Here is an 18,946-nt window from a genome sequence, read left to right on the forward strand (position 1 = left end):
GAATTAGTGCCCCATTAAAAGATTACCACTCTATTAACTGTTCTGATGTCAACCCAAAAGTTAGGATTTTCTCAAGTTGGATAGAATTACCACTTCCTGCTTTGTCTTCAGGACAGGAAGTGAAGGGATGTCTCCCCAATAGGACACAGATGACAAAAATAAAAACCTGACAGTGATTTAAATCATTCTTCACTCTACCCAAGATGCTTTAGATATGTTAACGTCTTTAAAAAATATGCCCCCTTATAAAAATAAATTATGATTTTTTTTATTTTTTATTATGATTATTTATGTAGCTGGATGACTCAAGTGAACAGAGCTTTGCTGTATTTAGTAAGCCCAGTAAAGAGACTGTTAAAAGCTCCTTCCAACAATGAAGTGGTTCCACGGCTCTTTAGGAGTACACCTCAGAGAACTTTTTCAAATCAACAGCAAAATCTTCCCCAAAGGTCTAAGTCACACCAGCGATTCTATCACTGGCATGGGTTTACCTCATCTCATTCTATGGTAATGTTCCTCCAAGTCCTGAATGAGCAACTATTGCTGTTCCCTTGCCAGTACTCAAGAATCTGCAGCATCTCGGTTAGAAAAGAAATGTACTTAGACAAAAAGTGCCAATTGCAGTTTAGCGATTCTACCACGAGTCTTGTAGATTCCAGAATCACTAGTGTGATATGGCTTTAGACAATTCTAGACCTGAACTGAATGACTAGCCGAACTGCTGTGAGTCCTGGCAGTTGAGAAGATGGGCATATGTTTCCACCATTTTGTTGTCAGAAATGGAACCATCTAAGGCAGCCTTTCTCAAACAGGATTCTGTGGAACCCTAGGGTTCCTTCACAGGTTGCTAGGGGTTCACTGAGCTGTGGCTGATTGACCTACCTTCTGATGGTAAATGCATAATTTGGAGGGCCAACACCACTTGGAAGAGCCATGGCCCCAGTGAAAGATGGCCAGAGATGGAAAGAATTTAGAAGGAAAATTCTTAGGAAAAGTCTTAGAAAATTTGTACAAGAAATCTCAGAACATTTGTTCGAAAGATCTGCTGAGCCTTTAAGCTGATTTTGGAATAATTGAATTTTACTGAACGAAAACCACATACACTGTTAGAAATATATTTGTTTGAGAAAAAACTTCCATCCTACTTTCTTATCACTGAGGTTGAAAACAAACGTCGATTTCACATACTAATGATTAGAAAAACAAATAAACTTTCCCAGAACCTTCTTTTCTGAAGAATTTTTGCTGGATATTCTACTCATCTATCACCAGTTTAAGAATGGCATTCTGACCTCCTCTGTATAGGGTGGTTATTTTTTTCCCACTCGTTTCCCTGAGACCTGAACGCTATTTTAAGATTTCCTTTAGGTCAAAAGAGTTGTGAAAGGCTGATCTAAGGCTTTGAATTTAAAAAACACAAAACAAGCTTTGTAGGACATTTTCTCACAGCACTAATATAGAGAAGGTCTGACTGCACTGCCTGACCTACAGGTGACAACTAGAGTTTCTTTCTGAATAATATTCAGAAGGAAACCAAAAAAGATCCAGAGAAGAAACCAAAAAAATATCAACGTGCCATAGACCAGCATGTGAGCCAAAACCTCAAAACACACATTTTCGTCAACTTAGATTTTATAAAAACCAAACAGCAAACTTACCTCGAGTTCCTTTGGGGCAGGGACGTTCCACAGCCACCCCCCTCTGTGTCTGCGGCCAGCTGATCCCCCTGGCATCCCGTGCTTCACAGAACTTTTCCGGCAGAGGTGAGGTGCTGGTGTTTGGTGGAATCCGTGTAGTGGACATTACAGGAGGAGGTTTCGGTCCACGACTCCCCTCCTTCATACCTCCTGCAGATGTTGTGCTAACGAGACCTTTCTGTGAGGTGGTGGTAGTTGTAGTGGATATGGTGGTTTGAACTACTTCGGCCGGCAACGTTTCTGCCACAATGGTTGTAGGCACTGAAGGGACAAAAGGGGTAAAATTACAATACAAGAAGGCAGGTAAAAAAAACATGTTTCTAGTCTTCAGGGGTCTAGTGTACCTAAAATATTTTAGCTACGATGGGCATGGCCATCTTCACTTCCTGTGTCTTAGGTAGCCAGCTCTCTTTTGGGTTCTTGCAGCTGGCCCACGTTTATGCACAACCCGGCCCGCTCTTGTGTCGCTGCATGTCCCAGCTTTTGCAGCCCTCTGGGATGTGTGACTGGAGAATCCCAGGAGGCTGCTGGTGCGGGGACACAGAGCAGTTGGAAGATGGACCAGGAGTGCATCATTGGGGGTTGGCTGATCTGAAGCTAGAAGAGTTGCATCATTCACCTAGGTGAGAATGGGAGGTATGGAATGGGTTGGGGTAGAAAAAAAAATTGATTTTCTAAACAGGTAATGCAGTAAAATACATTGGTTTCCAAGAGAGTGATGCAGGAACACCTAAATAGAAGAAATTAGTGGCTCCACCTACAAACATACATGTAAAAATATAGTGTTCATTTGCTAGCTTGACATTTTTTAAACAAAGTTTTGGAAAAAAAAAAAAAGAAAAAAGTCAAGTAGTGTAAAGTTTAAGATAGAAAAGCTAAAATGATGAAGTGATATTAATAAGCAAATTGTGCAGTCTTCTCTCACAGAAAATCACTTTACACCCATACGGTATTTAAGATTTCTCAGCCCTATCGGATACATAGAAGCCAAATGACTGGTGAAACCAGAGGCTACTGCCTCTCCTATTGATAACATCACCTGAGCTCTACACAGCCACCTGCTGGTAAGATAGTGCTTTGCTTTACTGGTGCACTTCACTAACAAGCAGTTTTATGAAATTGATAGAAAAAAAAAAAAATTACCGGTAAGCATTGAATAAAACTAAATAGGCTTAAAAAGTGTATATCAGGCCAAAACCCTTTTTTGATTTTTGGATACAGTAGGGAAGGTTTAGAAGCCCTGCTGGGTTTTTATTACTATCCAGAGCTCAACAAAACACATTAAAATCGGACTGTATAATCACCTTTAAATCTACCATGGCTATATAGTATGTGGACCTACCAAACTGATTGGAATCTTTACACAACAATCTTTAAATACACCAAAACTATGTAACAAGAGGACCTGTCTAAACTGTCCAATCAATTTCTATTCAATTAGGCAGGCCCTTGCACTATTTAGTTGCTGGTAGACAAAGGTCCATGGGCCTGCCTGATTGGATACAAATTGGTTGAACAGATTAGGTAGGCCCTCATATTACCTAGTTTTGCTAAATGCAAAGTTGATTATAAAGGCAGATTGTAATGTGTATGGTGCCCCTTAAAGAGATTTCACCTCTTACTGGCACGGTGACAACAGTTTCACCAGAGAAGTAGTGAGGGAAAATCTTCAACATGGACACATACCTTAATAAACATCTTAATGTTGTTCTAGCCTTTCTCTAGCCCTACTTAAAAAATGCATTTTGATTTTTTCCTGTGTTCGTTTCCTCCACTGTATATAAAAAATATTGGGACTTTAAATCACAGGTCATTACTAAACGGCTAAACTCTAATCCTATACATATGGAATCAGCTTAGCAAAATGCCTCCAGCCTAGTCTTATATAATGCAATATTTACACGAATGACAAAGTCTCAGATTAATACACACTTTGCACGATTAAAGACTGCGACTGACATAACACGCAATCTGAACTTAAAATTAATGTATAATAAATATATATGCATATATTTTTTAATTAATTTATTTTTTTCTTCCGGCAGTTTTTTCATTTCAGTTTTTTATTCCAGTCTTTAAAACAATTGTACAGTGGGGTTTCTCTCTTTATTATGATCAGAACCACAAAATACATTTTTAAAAATATATATTTTTCGTTGGATAATAATGAAAAATTCCATAGTAATATCTTGTATTCTCCTTTTGACCCAGGGGGTTGAACTCTTTCACATTTTTCTGGGTCTCATCCACCTACCTAAACCTCCCTTTTCCAGCTAGCGATTAGAGACAGCATTGCCTGTGCTGGTGTGCTGTCTTTTTTAGGAAGTCCATAGTGCTCTGGGGATTCATTATCATGCATTAAATGTTTACTTGCTAAACGAAGATGGGAAGGAATAAGAGTAGCAATTGTAACTTTGTCTAGTATTGGCAAAGTATAGGTCCAACCTAAAGTATAACTAAAGGCAAAATATTTTTTATTTTTTTTGGGACAGAGCAGAGAAAGATTAGAACACCTGCCAGGTTTTTATTGCTTTCTGTGATCCCTCTCTATTTGCCCTGTGTACTATTATCAATGAAAGTGAAAGAAAGTCCCACATCAAGACAGAGGAAACCTTCCAATGGGAACACAAGCTCTGGTGACAACTAGGCATTCCCTCACTTTCTGCTTTGGTTATGGGACAGGATGTGAAGGGAATCTCCCCAATATGATATAGATGACAAACCCCTACAGGTTTATAACCCTTCCTTACTCTATCCAAAATGAAAAAGAAAAGTGTTGCCCTCAGTTCTACTTTAAAAGCCGATCTTCTTCTCTCCCCATGCAGAAAAGGTTTACGTTCACATAGAACAGATCTCCCCTTTCCTTGGCCATCCTAAAAATCATAATGCCAGGTATGGAGGTTCATGTGACAGCGCTGGTGCTTGGTGACCTAGCCACTGTAGCAAAATGGAGTTATGGGAAGACAGACAGTCCTGTTGTGATCTCCAAATGGAAATCAAACTTAAGCTTTCATTGGGCTCACTTTTTATAGCTAGCCGAATGAGCAAAGTAGCTTCTCCTAAAAGCCAGAATTAAAAAAAAAAAAAAAAAGGCCAGCAATGGCAGGTTCCATGATTCTATCATGGTAGGTGAACATGTTTTGGTAAATTTTGCAGATGACTATAAATGTAGGAAAACAAGAAATTTGTGTACAAAGTATTGCTGGCTTCAACGGAAGCAGGACCAGACAGGGAATATGGTCAAAGAACGTAAGAGTCTCTCATTTCAGACTGTCAGGAGGTACACCAAAAACAGGCTATTCCCAACAAGGCTTACGCATTTTAAGGGGTGACCCCTCTTCTTGAAGAAAAGGGGTCACCCCTCGAAAAGCGCAAGCCATATCAGACACAGAAGGGGTATTCCTGTGGTAAACTCAAAAGATTGCTTTAAAAAATGCCTGGATTCTTTCCTAAACGTACATAATAAAACTGGGTACTAACATTTATAAGTAAAGTGGATCCAGGGACAATCAGATTGCCTCTTGGAGGATCAAGAAGGAATTTTTTCCCTTGCTGTAGCAAATTGGATCATGCTATGCTGGGGTTTTTCACTTTCCTCTGGATCAACTGTGGGTATAGGATTGTGTATATGGGATTGCATGATTTATTTATTTATTTCTTACTGGTTGAACCAGATAGACTTGTGTCTTGACTATGTAAACGACATGCGTGTTTCGGTTCTTGTCTCTTTGTTATGTTTGTCGACTTATATTGTGTGAGTATAATATTTGCATTTATTAATCAATAAACGGTGTATTATCGTAATGTGCTAAGGTGGTGTGCCGCTCCATTGTTTTGTAGTGCTGTACATGAGGGGTTAACCATAGTCCCAGGAGAGCTGCAAAGCTTGTGAGCACTGGAACCATAAATAATAAGCGTGGAGAGCCAGTTAGACCCTTAGCAGCACATTTCAGCGCAGGAGATGTCAGAAAGCTGTGTTCTGTATGTACTGTACATGTCGCCATCACTATAGGAGTACAATGAAGGGCAGTTGGTGCCCATGCAAATAGCTTAGGTCAACATTGGCCATTGGACCACTATATAGAGGTCGCACACACAGAGCATGGTGGAGTCATCAGAAACGGAGGAGAAACCAATACAACTATGAGGCGAAAAGGGAGATTCCAAAGCTATGCTCATCCCCAGGTTCATAACCACCATTGCTCAATCTTTATACATGCCTAGCCGAATCTGTATGAAAGAGTTCTGTAAAAAAGATTTTTATCTTAACTCTGGAATTGCCAATATCTAAATATTCACCGTATTACTCAGAAAAGGACCTCCGAGTCCCTGAAATGAGTACAATACAAACATTTTCTGCTGGGCACAATGAATACATCACAAGCCCGCTAGCATAAAGGCACAAGACAGGTAATGAATACTATTTGCAAAGCCGATTCTGCTTTCATCTCTATTAGTTCTCAAGCAGGCTCCTTAGCCGGCTTTGTATCAACCAAGCTGCTACGATACGACTCCCCGCAACTGTACGCCGCATATCAGTTTACAAAATCATGTTATCAAGCCAATTTCAGGCTGAGGATCGGATCAAGCCTGAAGGCCGACGTTTAGATACCCGTGAACGATAAAATTTCCCCCTATTTATCTTCCATTACCACCTCAGTGAATTCATCCTTTTATATTCCGTTATAAATTTGACTGACAGGAAAAAACTGCTTCACATTGGTACGGTGTAGACAAAAAAGACCTGAACGCTGAAAACAAGATTAAAAAAAATGAAATGTTTCTAGACAATGCCATGCATGAAAAATAATTCCTGGGCCATCTTCCTACCCAGGCCTGATTTTTGCTTGAGAGATTTCACCATGCCTGATTAGCTCTGAACAGAGACGAGAGTTGCATGCATGTCTTCCTTAGAGATGGAAGATTTTTATGAACTGACATGGCTTCTTTAGATAAAAAAAAAAAAACCCTTAGAAAAGAGAGAGCGAGTCCCTAATCAAGGGACGGTACATGCCCCTGAATGAGAAGTGACAAAACTGGAGGAAGAGCGTTGAAGGTCGTGCCGGCGAGTTTCTAGGCCCTCTTTGCCACGGTAAAGTTTGGATGCAGAGAGCAATTTAATTGATAGGTCTTTCTCCTTGATTTAGCCTGTGGAATTTAAGCGCCCGGCTTCTACGATTCCCAAGGATTTCTTGACGGGGGGTGAGACCTAGTTCACACGGGAGACACAGAAAACAGGGCCAGATGTTCAATGGTTTGTTTGGGGGTTTCACCAACCTTGCATCCTGGCTGAAATTTAGGAAAATAAGAACTACAGCAAGGTTAAAGGCACTGATTCTTCACTGATGTAATGTAACGGCTTTTTTTTTTTTCAATTCCAGCCCACATCAAATAGCGTATTGATTAACTAAACTGGCCATGAAATTTCATTAGAATCATATGCAGGTTTAAATCAATTTTGACGTCAGCTTTGCTTGGCGGCAAATTGCTCCCATTACCCAAAATAGAAACAACAATTAAATAATTAAAACAAAAAAACAGGGGGCGATACAGGATGTCAATGAAGGGTCAGTCCACCCAAGACAGATTTTTTTTTCACTTGGTGGCATTTGCTGGGGAGTTAAATCCCAACTTCAGGTTGGCTGCCCCCTTCCCACCCCACCTTGCATTCAATCTTCCAGGTTGAGTGATGCTAGGTGCCATTCAACCCAGAGGACTAAAGACATCTTGTGGTGAAAAAGTAGTACTACAGTGGGGCGCTCTGCAATGAAGAGGAGTATTGCTGCCCCTGCTTTTTTATTTATAAAATAGATCTATTTTAATTTAATTTAAATGGGCTCCTACTTTTTTTTTATGCTTGTGCCCAACCTTTTATTACATTTTTTAGGATCACTGAGGTCTGGAGCCATGCAGCACCTGATATTACATATAATACTCAGCTCCTACGTTTTTGATTTTCTCTAGATGTGCGGCTGCCTTTCCTGACCTCTCCTAAAAACGCCGGAAGACTAGTTTTCCACACTTTCTCAGTCATTGACAAGGGAAGCCAGAACCCTTTGCTCTACATTCCTGTCTCTTTTGGCATAGTTTTCTTTTGAAGGTAGCATGGTGCAGGCCACTGAATCAGCATAACAGCCAGGGAACTGTATCATCAGTGAGAGAGAGGGGAGTTGTCGTTTTAAATGTAAATAGATGATGCTCTTTAGATACACGATATTGTCAAAAGTATTGGGACACCTGCCTTTACTCGGAGTCTCCACTCTAATTCAGCACAGTGGTGTAGTGGGTAGCACTTTCGCCTAGCAGTAAGAAGGGTCGCTGGTTCGAATCCCAACCACGACACTACCTGCCTGGAGTTTGCATGTTCTCCCTGTGCCTGCGTGGGTTTCCTCCGGGTACTCTGGTTTCCTCCCACACTCCAAAGACATGCTGGTAGGTTAATTGGATCGCTTGAATGGAGGAGAGGATTTGGATGCCGCACACCAGATGTAGTCAAAAAACTTCACTTTATTGAAAAAATGGGATCATCAAAATAACAAGACTGTCATGCAGAAAGTACAGGTAAGCTGACGCGTTTCGCACTCAGGACTGAGTGCTTACTCATAGCTATGAGTAAGCACTCAGTCCTGAGTGCGAAACGCGTCAGCTTACCTGTACTTTCTGCATGACAGTCTTGTTATTTTGATGATCCCATTTTTTCAATAAAGTGAAGTTTTTTGACTACATCCGGTGTGCGGCATCCAAATCCTCTCCTCCATTCAAGCCTGCCTTGTCTAGCATTCAGCCAGCACCTGGAACTCTTCTGCTCTGAAACCTTTACTTACACCTGGGTCAGTGTCAGCCTGAGCGGTGGAAACACTTTCTTTGCTTGTCTGCATCTAAGGTTAATTGGATCCTGTCTAAATTGTCCCTAGTATGTATGAATGTGAGTTAGGGATCTTAGATTGTAAGCTCCTTGAGGGTAGGGACTGATGTGAATGTATAATGTATATGTAAAGCGCTGCGTAAATTGACGGCGCTATATAAGTACCTGAAATAAATAAAATAAATAAATAATTCATCCCAAAGGTGTTCTATCGGGTTGAGGTTAGGACTCTGTGCAGGCTAGTCAAGTTTCTCCACCCTAAACTTGCTCACCCATGTTTTTATGGACCTAGCTTTGTGCACTGGTGCTCAGTCATGTTAGAACAGGAAGGGGCCATCCCCAAACTGTTCCCACAAAGTTGAGAGCATGAAAATTGTCCAAAATGTCTTGGTATGCTAATGCCTTAAGAGTTCCCTTCACTGGAAATAAAGGGCCAAGCCCAACCCCTGAAAAACAACCCCACACCGTAATCCCCCCTCCACCAAATGATTTGGGTCAGTTCACAAAGCAAGGTCCATAAAGACATGGATGAGCGAGTTTGGTGTGGAGGAACTTGGCTGGCCTCACTTTAACACGATAGAGCACCTTTGGGATGAATTAGAGTGAAGACCGTGAGCCAGGCCTTCTCGTCCAACATCAGTGCCTGGCCTCACTTTGAAGTTTTCACAAAAAAGATTATTATTGTTATACAGAATTTATGTATGTGCAGCTCTTGACGTTTTTTATTCAAGTTCAGTTTACTGGAAAGGGCATATTGAATTTCTTGCAGAATCAACAGGTATTTTATATATAGCTGAAAATGCTCTCTCACTGAAAACATAATGAATACAGCCACATTTACAGTGGAAGGCCAGTCTCTAGGTCTATAACAGCTCCCACCCCTTTTCTCAATGCCATTCTAACTATCCTGTGAAAGGAAGATGTTTATACCTACCTATTCTAAGGGCACTCCGGGCCGGTCATGTGATTGGCAATGAATGCCCCTTAGTAAGCCTATGGGTGACTTCACCAACGGGGCATTCCGCTCTCTACTCTCCCCTGCAGCCAGACATTGGAAAGACCATGTGACCGGACCATAGGTAAGTATAGGATTAGAATTAGAAGGGGTTGGGAGCAGATTTAGTCTTAGTTAAAGCCGGACTTCTACTTTAAGGACTGGTAAGCTACAATATATTACAATTTTGTTCTTGGGTACAGTTATCCATAACGCTACCCGCAGAAACAAGGACAATCACCTGTCTTGCTTCTACGATAAAAAGCACAAGATGCTACAGGCCCAAGCAATAAACATCCTACTGAACTGAGCAGTCACGTCCATGTACCTACATCCTAAGCATCCAACTACCCTATGAGATCTCCGTGTTGCCTTCAATGTGATCATGCCAAGTGACAGATGTGGAAAAGTACTCAAGGCTGCAGAGAACAACAAACAGGCCTCTGGCACGCAATTCAATTTATGAAGCCTTGCCTCTTTGCATTCTGTTTGTAGTTTTGCCTATCCTTTAGAAAAAAAGCATCACAGTCTAACATGGAATTACCACTAAAATTAACAAAACTATGCCATAATCCCATTTCTTTTTTCCCTCTACTCGCCATCAATTTTGTTTTTCCTTCAAAAACCGCGGGAGAGCTGATCAAGTTTGGCAAAGTGCTATTAATGTCATCATTAGGTCCATATCCCACAGCACGCTGTGCTGATTAGTGTGTATTTAATCATTCCGATGTGTATTAAAATTAGCAGCGTTCCATTAGCCTGGATCGCAGGTAATTCTTGATACACGTAGGCTATTTTTATCCCTAGAGATCGCTACTGATAACAGGACATATGACAGCTTCCTCTGCCTGTATAATTAGGGAGCAAACTAGCAATCAAAGCAATATGGCATGTACAGACCTGTACCTTCCCATTCCATTATTATTAAACCAAGGGAAAAATGAATATTTATCATATTTCACTGACTGTACTGATATTTTTGCTTCTATGTGCGTGCTACCACCATAGAATTTTCACATTTAAATGGCTTTGGGTATAGAAAGTCCACTCCCACACAAGTATTCAATCATCTGATGACACTGTGTTGGAAGTTGGAACTATTGACCCGCTTAAAGGAAACATGGACTTAAAGTTTTATGCTGTGTGCTATTCTAGGTATAGTCTCCTAATAGGTAGTATTGTAGGGTTTTCTGGAGACCGGTAAATTACGATATTTATCATCCTTTATTTTAGCTCAGTGTTGTGGATGTCCTGTAGCCACTTTATCTCTACATGTCTTCAAGTTTCATGGCCTCTCTCAGGTTGGGTTTCCTTAGGTCCGCTTCAAATTTGTGTAGAAGGAACTCGTACTCAAGGTTATACATGGGTGATTTTCATGTGATTCCGCATGTTGCTCATAGGGCAGTTCATTCTCTTCAATCAGCTGCCCTATGCATGTTTGGCGTGGAAAAAAAAAAGCTGAGGGACCAAATGTTGGCCCCAACCTAGGCACATTTGTATATGCATATACGGTATGTATGTAGGTGCCTTTAAGGATGAATGCCACCCAAATGAGTGTCTTGTCGCAATTTTAATGCAACTTGGAATCTCAGTGCGGACAGGGCGCGATAGTCACAACAGTGGACCATCCTTGTATAACATATTTGAAATGGCCTTTCCATTGGAGGCCTGTAAAGCGTTGCCACCCTATAATAGAAAATGCCTAAATAAAAGGACCTCTGTGACAGGTTATAATTTTAATTAAAGTTGTAGATTCAACAAGATATTAAAATTTATTGGCAGGTACCCACTCAGCTCCTCCCCCCTTCCTGCCCGCAGCCTCCTGAGACTGGATTATAACATCAAGAGCTCCAAGCCTGAGGTCTGTGCATGTTCTAGGAAGATCTCCCTGCACTCTTTGGTGTTGAAAGGTGGGGAGATTAAAGCGGTAGTAAACCGCTGAACAAAAAAAAAACAAAAAAACCTGCAGGACAGTGGCATAATGTGCTAGTATGTATAAAATACTCACCTTAGGATGAAGAGATAGCCGGTCACCGCTGAGAGGGCTGATATCTTCTCCCGTCCTTTCTTCCGGGATCACAGGCTCCAGCGCTGTAAGTGGCTGAGCTACGATAAAGTCATTCCCACACAAGTATGCCCGACCTTCAGAGCGCATGCACTGATGTCAGTGGCTGCATGCAGGGTGAATATCTTCTAAAAAGTTGATATATCTGTTTAGGAGATATTCATTTTACCTACAGGTATAGGCTTACCTGTAGGTAAAAATAACAAAGCGGTGTTTACAACCACTTTAAGCATCCATAGCCTACCTTATACTAAAATATAGAAGCACCCTTAACCTAACATGCAAAGCTTAACCGTGCTTAAGCTGGCACGGTCCATTTGTTTTTAAATGTGTAAGTTTCCATGGTGGTCATCTTCATCCAATGCTTCATATAGCTGTGTCCTTTAGGCCTCAATCACATGGGCACTGAGGCATGCACACTGTGAATGGACAGCTTGTTTATGTGGCTTGAGACACCCGCTTTTGCATATATGCTGTGCAATCATCACAGCAGTGCATATAGACAGGAAGTGTCTACGAGGCGGCCACAAAAAAGCTGAACAAGAAAAATGCAGAAAATGAGGCCTTGTTCACACGGATGTACCGCAAGGATTTGAAAATGGGAGCAGTGTCCATGCAACTGCTGCATCCCAACTGCACTTCGGTACACCCATGTGAACGAGGTAGTTAGGATATACATCTACTTAAAGTGGAGCTCCACCCAAAAGGGGAATCTTTGCTGGTCTGCATCCTCCCCCCCACCACTGCCGCATTTGGCATTCTTTGAGCGGGGGGTAGCGGGTACCTGGTTTTGACAGGTACCCGCCCCCACTTCCGGCTCAGTTTGCTGCATCGAAGTGAGACAGAAGTTCGTCCCCTCGCCTTCACTCCACAGCCGGCCCATTCACAAAGCGCAGCGTGATTCGTGCATGCGCAGTAGGAAGCCAGTTGTGAGGCCGCAAGGCCAAGATGGCGGTGGCAGTACACGAGAGCAGATTCAAGACTCGGCTTGGGTGAGGACACTGCTGGAGGTGGGGCGTAACTCCTCTTTAACCACTTGCTTACTGGGCACTTAAACCCCCCTCCTATCCAGACCAATTTTCAGCTTTCAGCGCTGACGCACTTTGAATGACAATTGCACGGTCATACAACACTGTACCCAAATGAAATGTATTATTTTTTTCCCCACAAATGATTCATTGATGTACGCTTATGAGGCGGCACTGATGGGTGGCAGTGATGGGCACTGATCGGTTACACTGATAGACAGCACTGCTAGGTGGCACTGATTGGCACCACTGGTGGGCATTGACAGGTGGCACTCGTAGGCATTGACAGGTGGCACTCATGGGCACTGAAAGGTGGCACTTATGGGCACTGTGGGCACTGTCAGGTGGCAATGGCAGGGGGTACTCGTGGCATGAGGCAGAATTGCCTCTTCCTCTTCGGGACCGTTGTCCCTTGCTGATAAGCCGGTGAAAAAATAACTATCACAGAGCTTTTGTTTTGATCATGTGATCAGCTGTCATTGGCTGACAGCTGATCACATGGTAAGGGGCCAGGACTGGCCCCTTACTCGGGTCGGTGATCACCCGAGTCTCAGTGACTCGGTGATGAGGGAGCGTGCACAAGGGTTTTACTCACCTGAGCCAGTTTTATTCCCTGGGCGGCGATGAGCTCACCTTCTTTGCCTGGGGTTCTCGGCTCTTGATTGGATAGATTAATAGCAGTGCAACCATTGGCTCCCACTGATGTCAATCCAATCCAATGACACGGGCGTCGGGGGGGGGGGGGGGGGGGGTACGGGGCCAAGTCCTGCATTCTGCGTCTATGGACGCAAATGCTGGACTCGGAGCGCACCTGCAAGGTAACCCCCCGGGAGAGTGCAATGCGAGGAGGAGCTGCCGGGGGACCCCAGAAGAGGATGTTCGGGCCGCTCTGTGCAAAACGAACTGCACAGTGGAAATAAGTATGACATGTTTTGTATGTTTTTTTTTCTTTAAATAACAAAGGGCCTTTACAATCACTTTAAGGGCTGGTTCACAACAAAAGCAGTTCAGTGTGTTTTTATTCTGCATCAAAAGTGCATGGACAATGCATAGCATTGATTCCAATGGCACTAGTTCACACCGGTGCAGTGGGTTCCAGTGCAGTCAATAATAGAAAACATTGCATTTTTTTCGGTGTAGAACACATCTGGAATGCGGCAAAATGCATCAAAAACACACCGGACTGTAGGTTTACTCAATTTAGATAGAAGGGAAAAAAAAACCCACTGGAACGCATCAAAAATCCTCATGTAGGAATGCAGAAATTGTAACGTGAACCAGCCCTAAATATAAGTTCTGAGCGTTCGTCTTTCTATGTTTGTGCACAGTAACTGATAGTTTTGGTTTACTGGACCATTAAAATCTGGAGGACAAGAAAGCTCCACTGAAAAAACACCCGAAAAAACAAAACAAAATGTCATCAACTCAGGAAAAACCACCCATGTTTTGTAGAAAGAATTTTAATATCAGAACATAAATACACATAAATGGTGCCAGGGGGACTTCACAAACCACTAGATTCGTAAATGAATTCATACAAATAAATGGGAATGTTAGGGAATATGAGGACAACCTCGGCAGTCTATCTACAGAAAACCATGTTCCTAGGACGGAGAATGAACAGCAGAGCACGCGAAGGAAGCTTACATCGTGCTGTATCGCTCACAGCCCACATCCGGACTGTCCCAGCCACCAGAACTGGCAATGCTTACAACCCTGATCTACCCTCCATATGCTCCTTGGCTGCATCTCCAACATGTTGGCTCAGATTTCTGTTGTCAGTTCTAGAATCTGGTCTACAAAACTTTCTCTGGCACGGCTTCACTTATATGACCCTGATTCTTTCAAAGGTGCCATGGAAAATCTAACTCAACTGAACATTAGTTTGAAATAAATATTAACTGGGTAAAATGTACATCATTAAAATGAAACAGAACCCTCTGCTAGGTTGGAGCAGAGTTTGATCTGCATTGTCTTGGCTTTCTTAAATGTCAGGACTCTCTATGTTCCTGGAGTTGGCAACCGCATGCAGTAGGCTCTCTGTAAAAATGTTCTCCAGCTAAATAGAGCTCCAGCCAAAACCAAAACCACTTGGGCACCCATTTTTTCTTCTGCCTTACAGAAACGATAAAGGCCTTGACAAATGATTCTGAAAAGGGAACTATCTGTGCTGTCCAAAACAACTGGAATTATGATTTAATGTTTTTAATTCAGGTTGGCAATGAAAGGGCAACAAACTCAGTTTTTTTTAAGGGAGGAGATGCTAAGGGCAATCAAGGCAGTTCTTCTTTGAAAAATGTTCTCCTATTACTGAATAAATAGTATTTTTACACTCAGAGATGAAGTATACAGAATCCATCACACAAGTTTCTGTCAACAGAGCTTACAGTCTAATGCTCTTAACGGAGACAGTTATGAATACAAGGGCTTGTTTTTGACTTGACTTTTGGTAGATGTTTGTTTCCAGTGCTAAAGGACACATTATGGCTTGCTGGTATATTCAGCATCCAAATGGCCATTTTGGATCATATATATCCAGAGAATGGAATGAAACCGTTTTGCTTTTTTTCATTTTTATTTGGAGCTCTGTTAATTTTTCCCTTTACATTTGGCACAGCACCTACTAATTTTTAACTGCCTGATAGTATAGGAAAGTACGCAATGCATGCCGCTCTTCTGAATGGATTTAAACCTGCTGAATAAAGTAAATGAAAGCAGAGTAGAAGCGAAATAATGGTGTTCAGGTGAATCTATGCATATATTAGCTGCTGACACTATGCCTATATACTCTGGTCAACAGATGTAAGTATATAACAAGTGCAGCACTCTCAAACCCAAAACTAAAATAACAAAAAATAGTAATTAAAAATAATCCTATGAATCACCAAGATCTAACCCTCAATGTCTTCCATCCAAGTACTAACCAGGCCACACCACCCTGAATGTGCCTGATCTTGGAAGCCAAGCAGGGTTGGGCCTGGTTAATACATGAACAGGAGGCATTAAGGGCAGTGGCGGCTGGTGCTTCATTTTGGGGGGGTGGTGGAAAACAACCCCCCCCCCCCCCATCAGGTCCACACTTACCCCATCCAGGTTGTGGGTGGCTTGGGCAGCTTCCCCTCCCAGCCAATCAGGTCGGAAGACCCACTTCTTGTCCTGATTGGCCGGGAGGAGAAGCAGGAAGACAAGAGCCAATGTTGATTCGCTAATGTTGAAAGTGGGTGGGCTCGTAGCGCAGTGCTCTGCTCCCTGAGCCCAACCTTTTTGAAACCAATTAGAGCTTCGGGCTCTAGTCATGTGCCTAAAAAAAAAAAAAAAAAAAAAAAAAAAAATGCATCCAGCGCCCCTCATGGAGATTAGAAGGGCGGCGCATGGACCGGCCACCGCTGATTGAGGATGATCTTGGTGATTCATAGGATTATTTTTTATTTCTATTTATTTATATCATTTTAGTTTTGGGTTTCTGAGCGCTGCACTTGTTATAAACATAAATAAATTAAACAAACTATTCACAGCATAGTAGTATGTGTAGGTTAAGTATACAGCAATTCTGTGCTTTGCACCCTCACACTGTAGTGCTGTATAGATATCTATTCAAGAGTGCAAAATACAACATGCCACTGTAAAGGTTCAATCAACACTGGGTTGATGATATTCAAAAATTAAAAACTTTCACTTGCTATAGATAATGCCGGCCACTAACTTAATTAGTAGTTAATTAGGGCAATTTAATCCTGCTACTTTTAATGAGCTTTAAAACAAAATTGTTCTTTAATTTTCAGTGTCCAAATTATTAAAAAAACTGCAAGACATTATCATAAATCACCTCAATGTCACCTGACAAAGACATTTTGGATGAATTTCCATTCTAATTTTTATCATTTGGTCAGTTGATACCAAATAACATTTGTGCATGAAAATGGAAGTAACAAAATTGCCAACGTACATCTTCCTTCAATGACACAGACCTCATAAGCAATTTGCTCCTTGATCCATTGTGGGGGGCATCAGGTAGGAGGAAGTATGTGATGTGTGCAGGCCTAATCGGCCTAAAGCAGGAGAGGCAGTGACATCTATCTAGGTAAGCTCAGACACGGGAGCTTATGCAGAATGAACTCCTGCAGTGGGGAAGCAGTGACCAAGTCTGGATGGGTGACAATATCTTGTTAGGGTGAGAAATTTGATGAAGATTAGGATCCATTTTAGACACCTTACTGGCTGTGCTGTCTGGCAGAGGTATATGAATCCTGAAGGTGGCCGAACACAATGACAAATCTTTTGACAGATACGGGTTTACATACCAGTATGTGTATTTTATCCATATATAGTTAATGGTTCAGTTGAATTTCAGCTTTAAAGCCAAACTGTGATATAAAACTCAACCCCCTACCACCACCTTATGACTGCTGGGAAGTAATTATCCAGAGCTTTTTCTAGGTGTCCACGTTATTACCCAAGTGACGTTGGCTGGGCAGAGAGGGTGGTCCTCTTTAATTTCCGAAAAAACCTGACGTGAACCTGAGAAGAGTACCAGCCGATGAGGATAAATGCTGGACTAGTGGTGCACGCAGGGGCAAAAGGCTTTAGTGTGGCACCTGAATGGGGGGGGGGGGCTCAGGTGACTATAATTGACTTTACAGGCTAAATGCCTGGTAGGATGGGTTACCGAGAGATGGGAGGGAGTGATGGTAGGGGCACTGTGCCCAGAATTAGGCTTTATTGTTTCAATGAGTATAGTCTATGTATGTCGTGCTTTCTGTTCCCATAGTTAAATTACCTACTTCCTAGGATACATCAAAGAGCTTCCTTCTAATCTTTACAGCCACATGGAAATCTCAAGGGACACATTCATTATTTTAACAAACAACCATTATGTTCTACTCTTTATTGTGCTCCTTAAATTGCCCAAGCCTTCTACCCTTGCAGCTTGTCATTAATCAAAATCAATGGTCATATATAATACCTTTAAAAAAAAAAATGTCTATAATTATTGGTTACAATCGTCATCCATCAAATATCAATTATTCGCAAGCACCATGAAAATTGAAGCGTTGAGAACTGCAGCGGCCATTAAGATTCTTTGTTGAAAAATGCCTGTCAAGTGGTCTTAACATGTCAGGATCAGATCCTGGACATTCACCACTGTCACCTGCTGTAATCTGTGACCTTCCCGGGTCACGTCAAGACGACTTGATTACATGAAATTCCAACACGGACAGAAATAGTAGATAATACATCAACATTCTGACTGCCGTGAAAAAGCATACAGTTGTAGTGATCACTTGAAGGAAAATTATTATAGGAGGCAGGCCATTGGAAATGTTTACATTTGAGAAAAAATAATCAATGGAAAGTCTGTCATGCAGCATGTTATGAAAAGGAGAGAAGAGTAAAAGGAAAGACACAAGAAAAGAAAAGAGAAAAAAAATGAAGAAGAAAGGGATCAGGAAAGGAAAAAGTGAGAAGAAAATTAAATGACGAAGAGGGAAAAAAAGTAAAGAAGGCAGGGGAAGAGAAAAAGGAAAGATTAGAAGGATGGAAGAGGAAATGATGGGAAGGAGAAAGAGAAAGAAGAGTGATAAAAAATGCACTGGGATGGAAAAAAGGAGAAGGGATGGGACGGGAAAGAAAGGCAAGGGATGGGACGGGAAAGAAAGGCAAGGGATGGGACGGGAAGAGACAAGGCAAGGGATGGGACGGGAAGAGACAAGGCAAGGGATGGGACGGGAAGAGACAAGGCAAGGGATGGGACGGGAAGAGACAAGGCAAGGGATGGGACGGGAAGAGACAAGGCAAGGGATGGGACGGGAAGAGACAAGGCAAGGGATGGGACGGGAAGAGACAAGGCAAGGGATGGGACGGGAAGAGACAAGGCAAGGGATGGGACGGGAAGAGACAAGGCAAGGGATGGGACGGGAAGAGACAAGGCAAGGGATGGGACGGGAAGAGACAAGGCAAGGGATGGGACGGGAAGAGACAAGGCAAGGGATGGGACGGGAAGAGACAAGGCAAGGGATGGGACGGGAAGAGACAAGGCAAGGGACGGGACGGGAAGAGACAAGGCAAGGGACGGGACGGGAAGAGACAAGGCAAGGGACGGGACGGGAAGAGACAAGGCAAGGGACGGGACGGGAAGAGACAAGGCAAGGGACGGGACGGGAAGAGACAAGGCAAGGGACGGGACGGGAAGAGACAAGGCAAGGGACGGGACGGGAAGAGACAAGGCAAGGGATGGGACGGGAAGAGACAAGGCAAGGGATGGGACGGGAAGAGACAAGGCAAGGGATGGGACGGGAA

The 18,946-nt window shown here is 42.5% G+C and overlaps 1 protein-coding gene across 23 annotated transcripts in view; it reads right to left on the minus strand.

The window, feature by feature from the left end:
• Positions 1 to 18,946, minus strand: part of ADGRL2 (adhesion G protein-coupled receptor L2) — a 297,985-nt gene that overhangs the window by 72,606 nt on the left and 206,433 nt on the right. For all 23 annotated transcript variants that reach the window (XM_073593665.1, XM_073593662.1, XM_073593661.1 and 20 more), the window contains exon 6: positions 1,659 to 1,958. In XM_073593665.1, the coding sequence (XP_073449766.1) occupies positions 1,659 to 1,958 (300 nt within the window). The remainder of the gene's footprint in view (positions 1 to 1,658; positions 1,959 to 18,946) is intronic.

This window comes from Aquarana catesbeiana, linkage group LG07 (genome assembly GCF_042186555.1).
Source record: "Aquarana catesbeiana isolate 2022-GZ linkage group LG07, ASM4218655v1, whole genome shotgun sequence".
Taxonomy (NCBI): domain Eukaryota; kingdom Metazoa; phylum Chordata; class Amphibia; order Anura; family Ranidae; genus Aquarana; species Aquarana catesbeiana.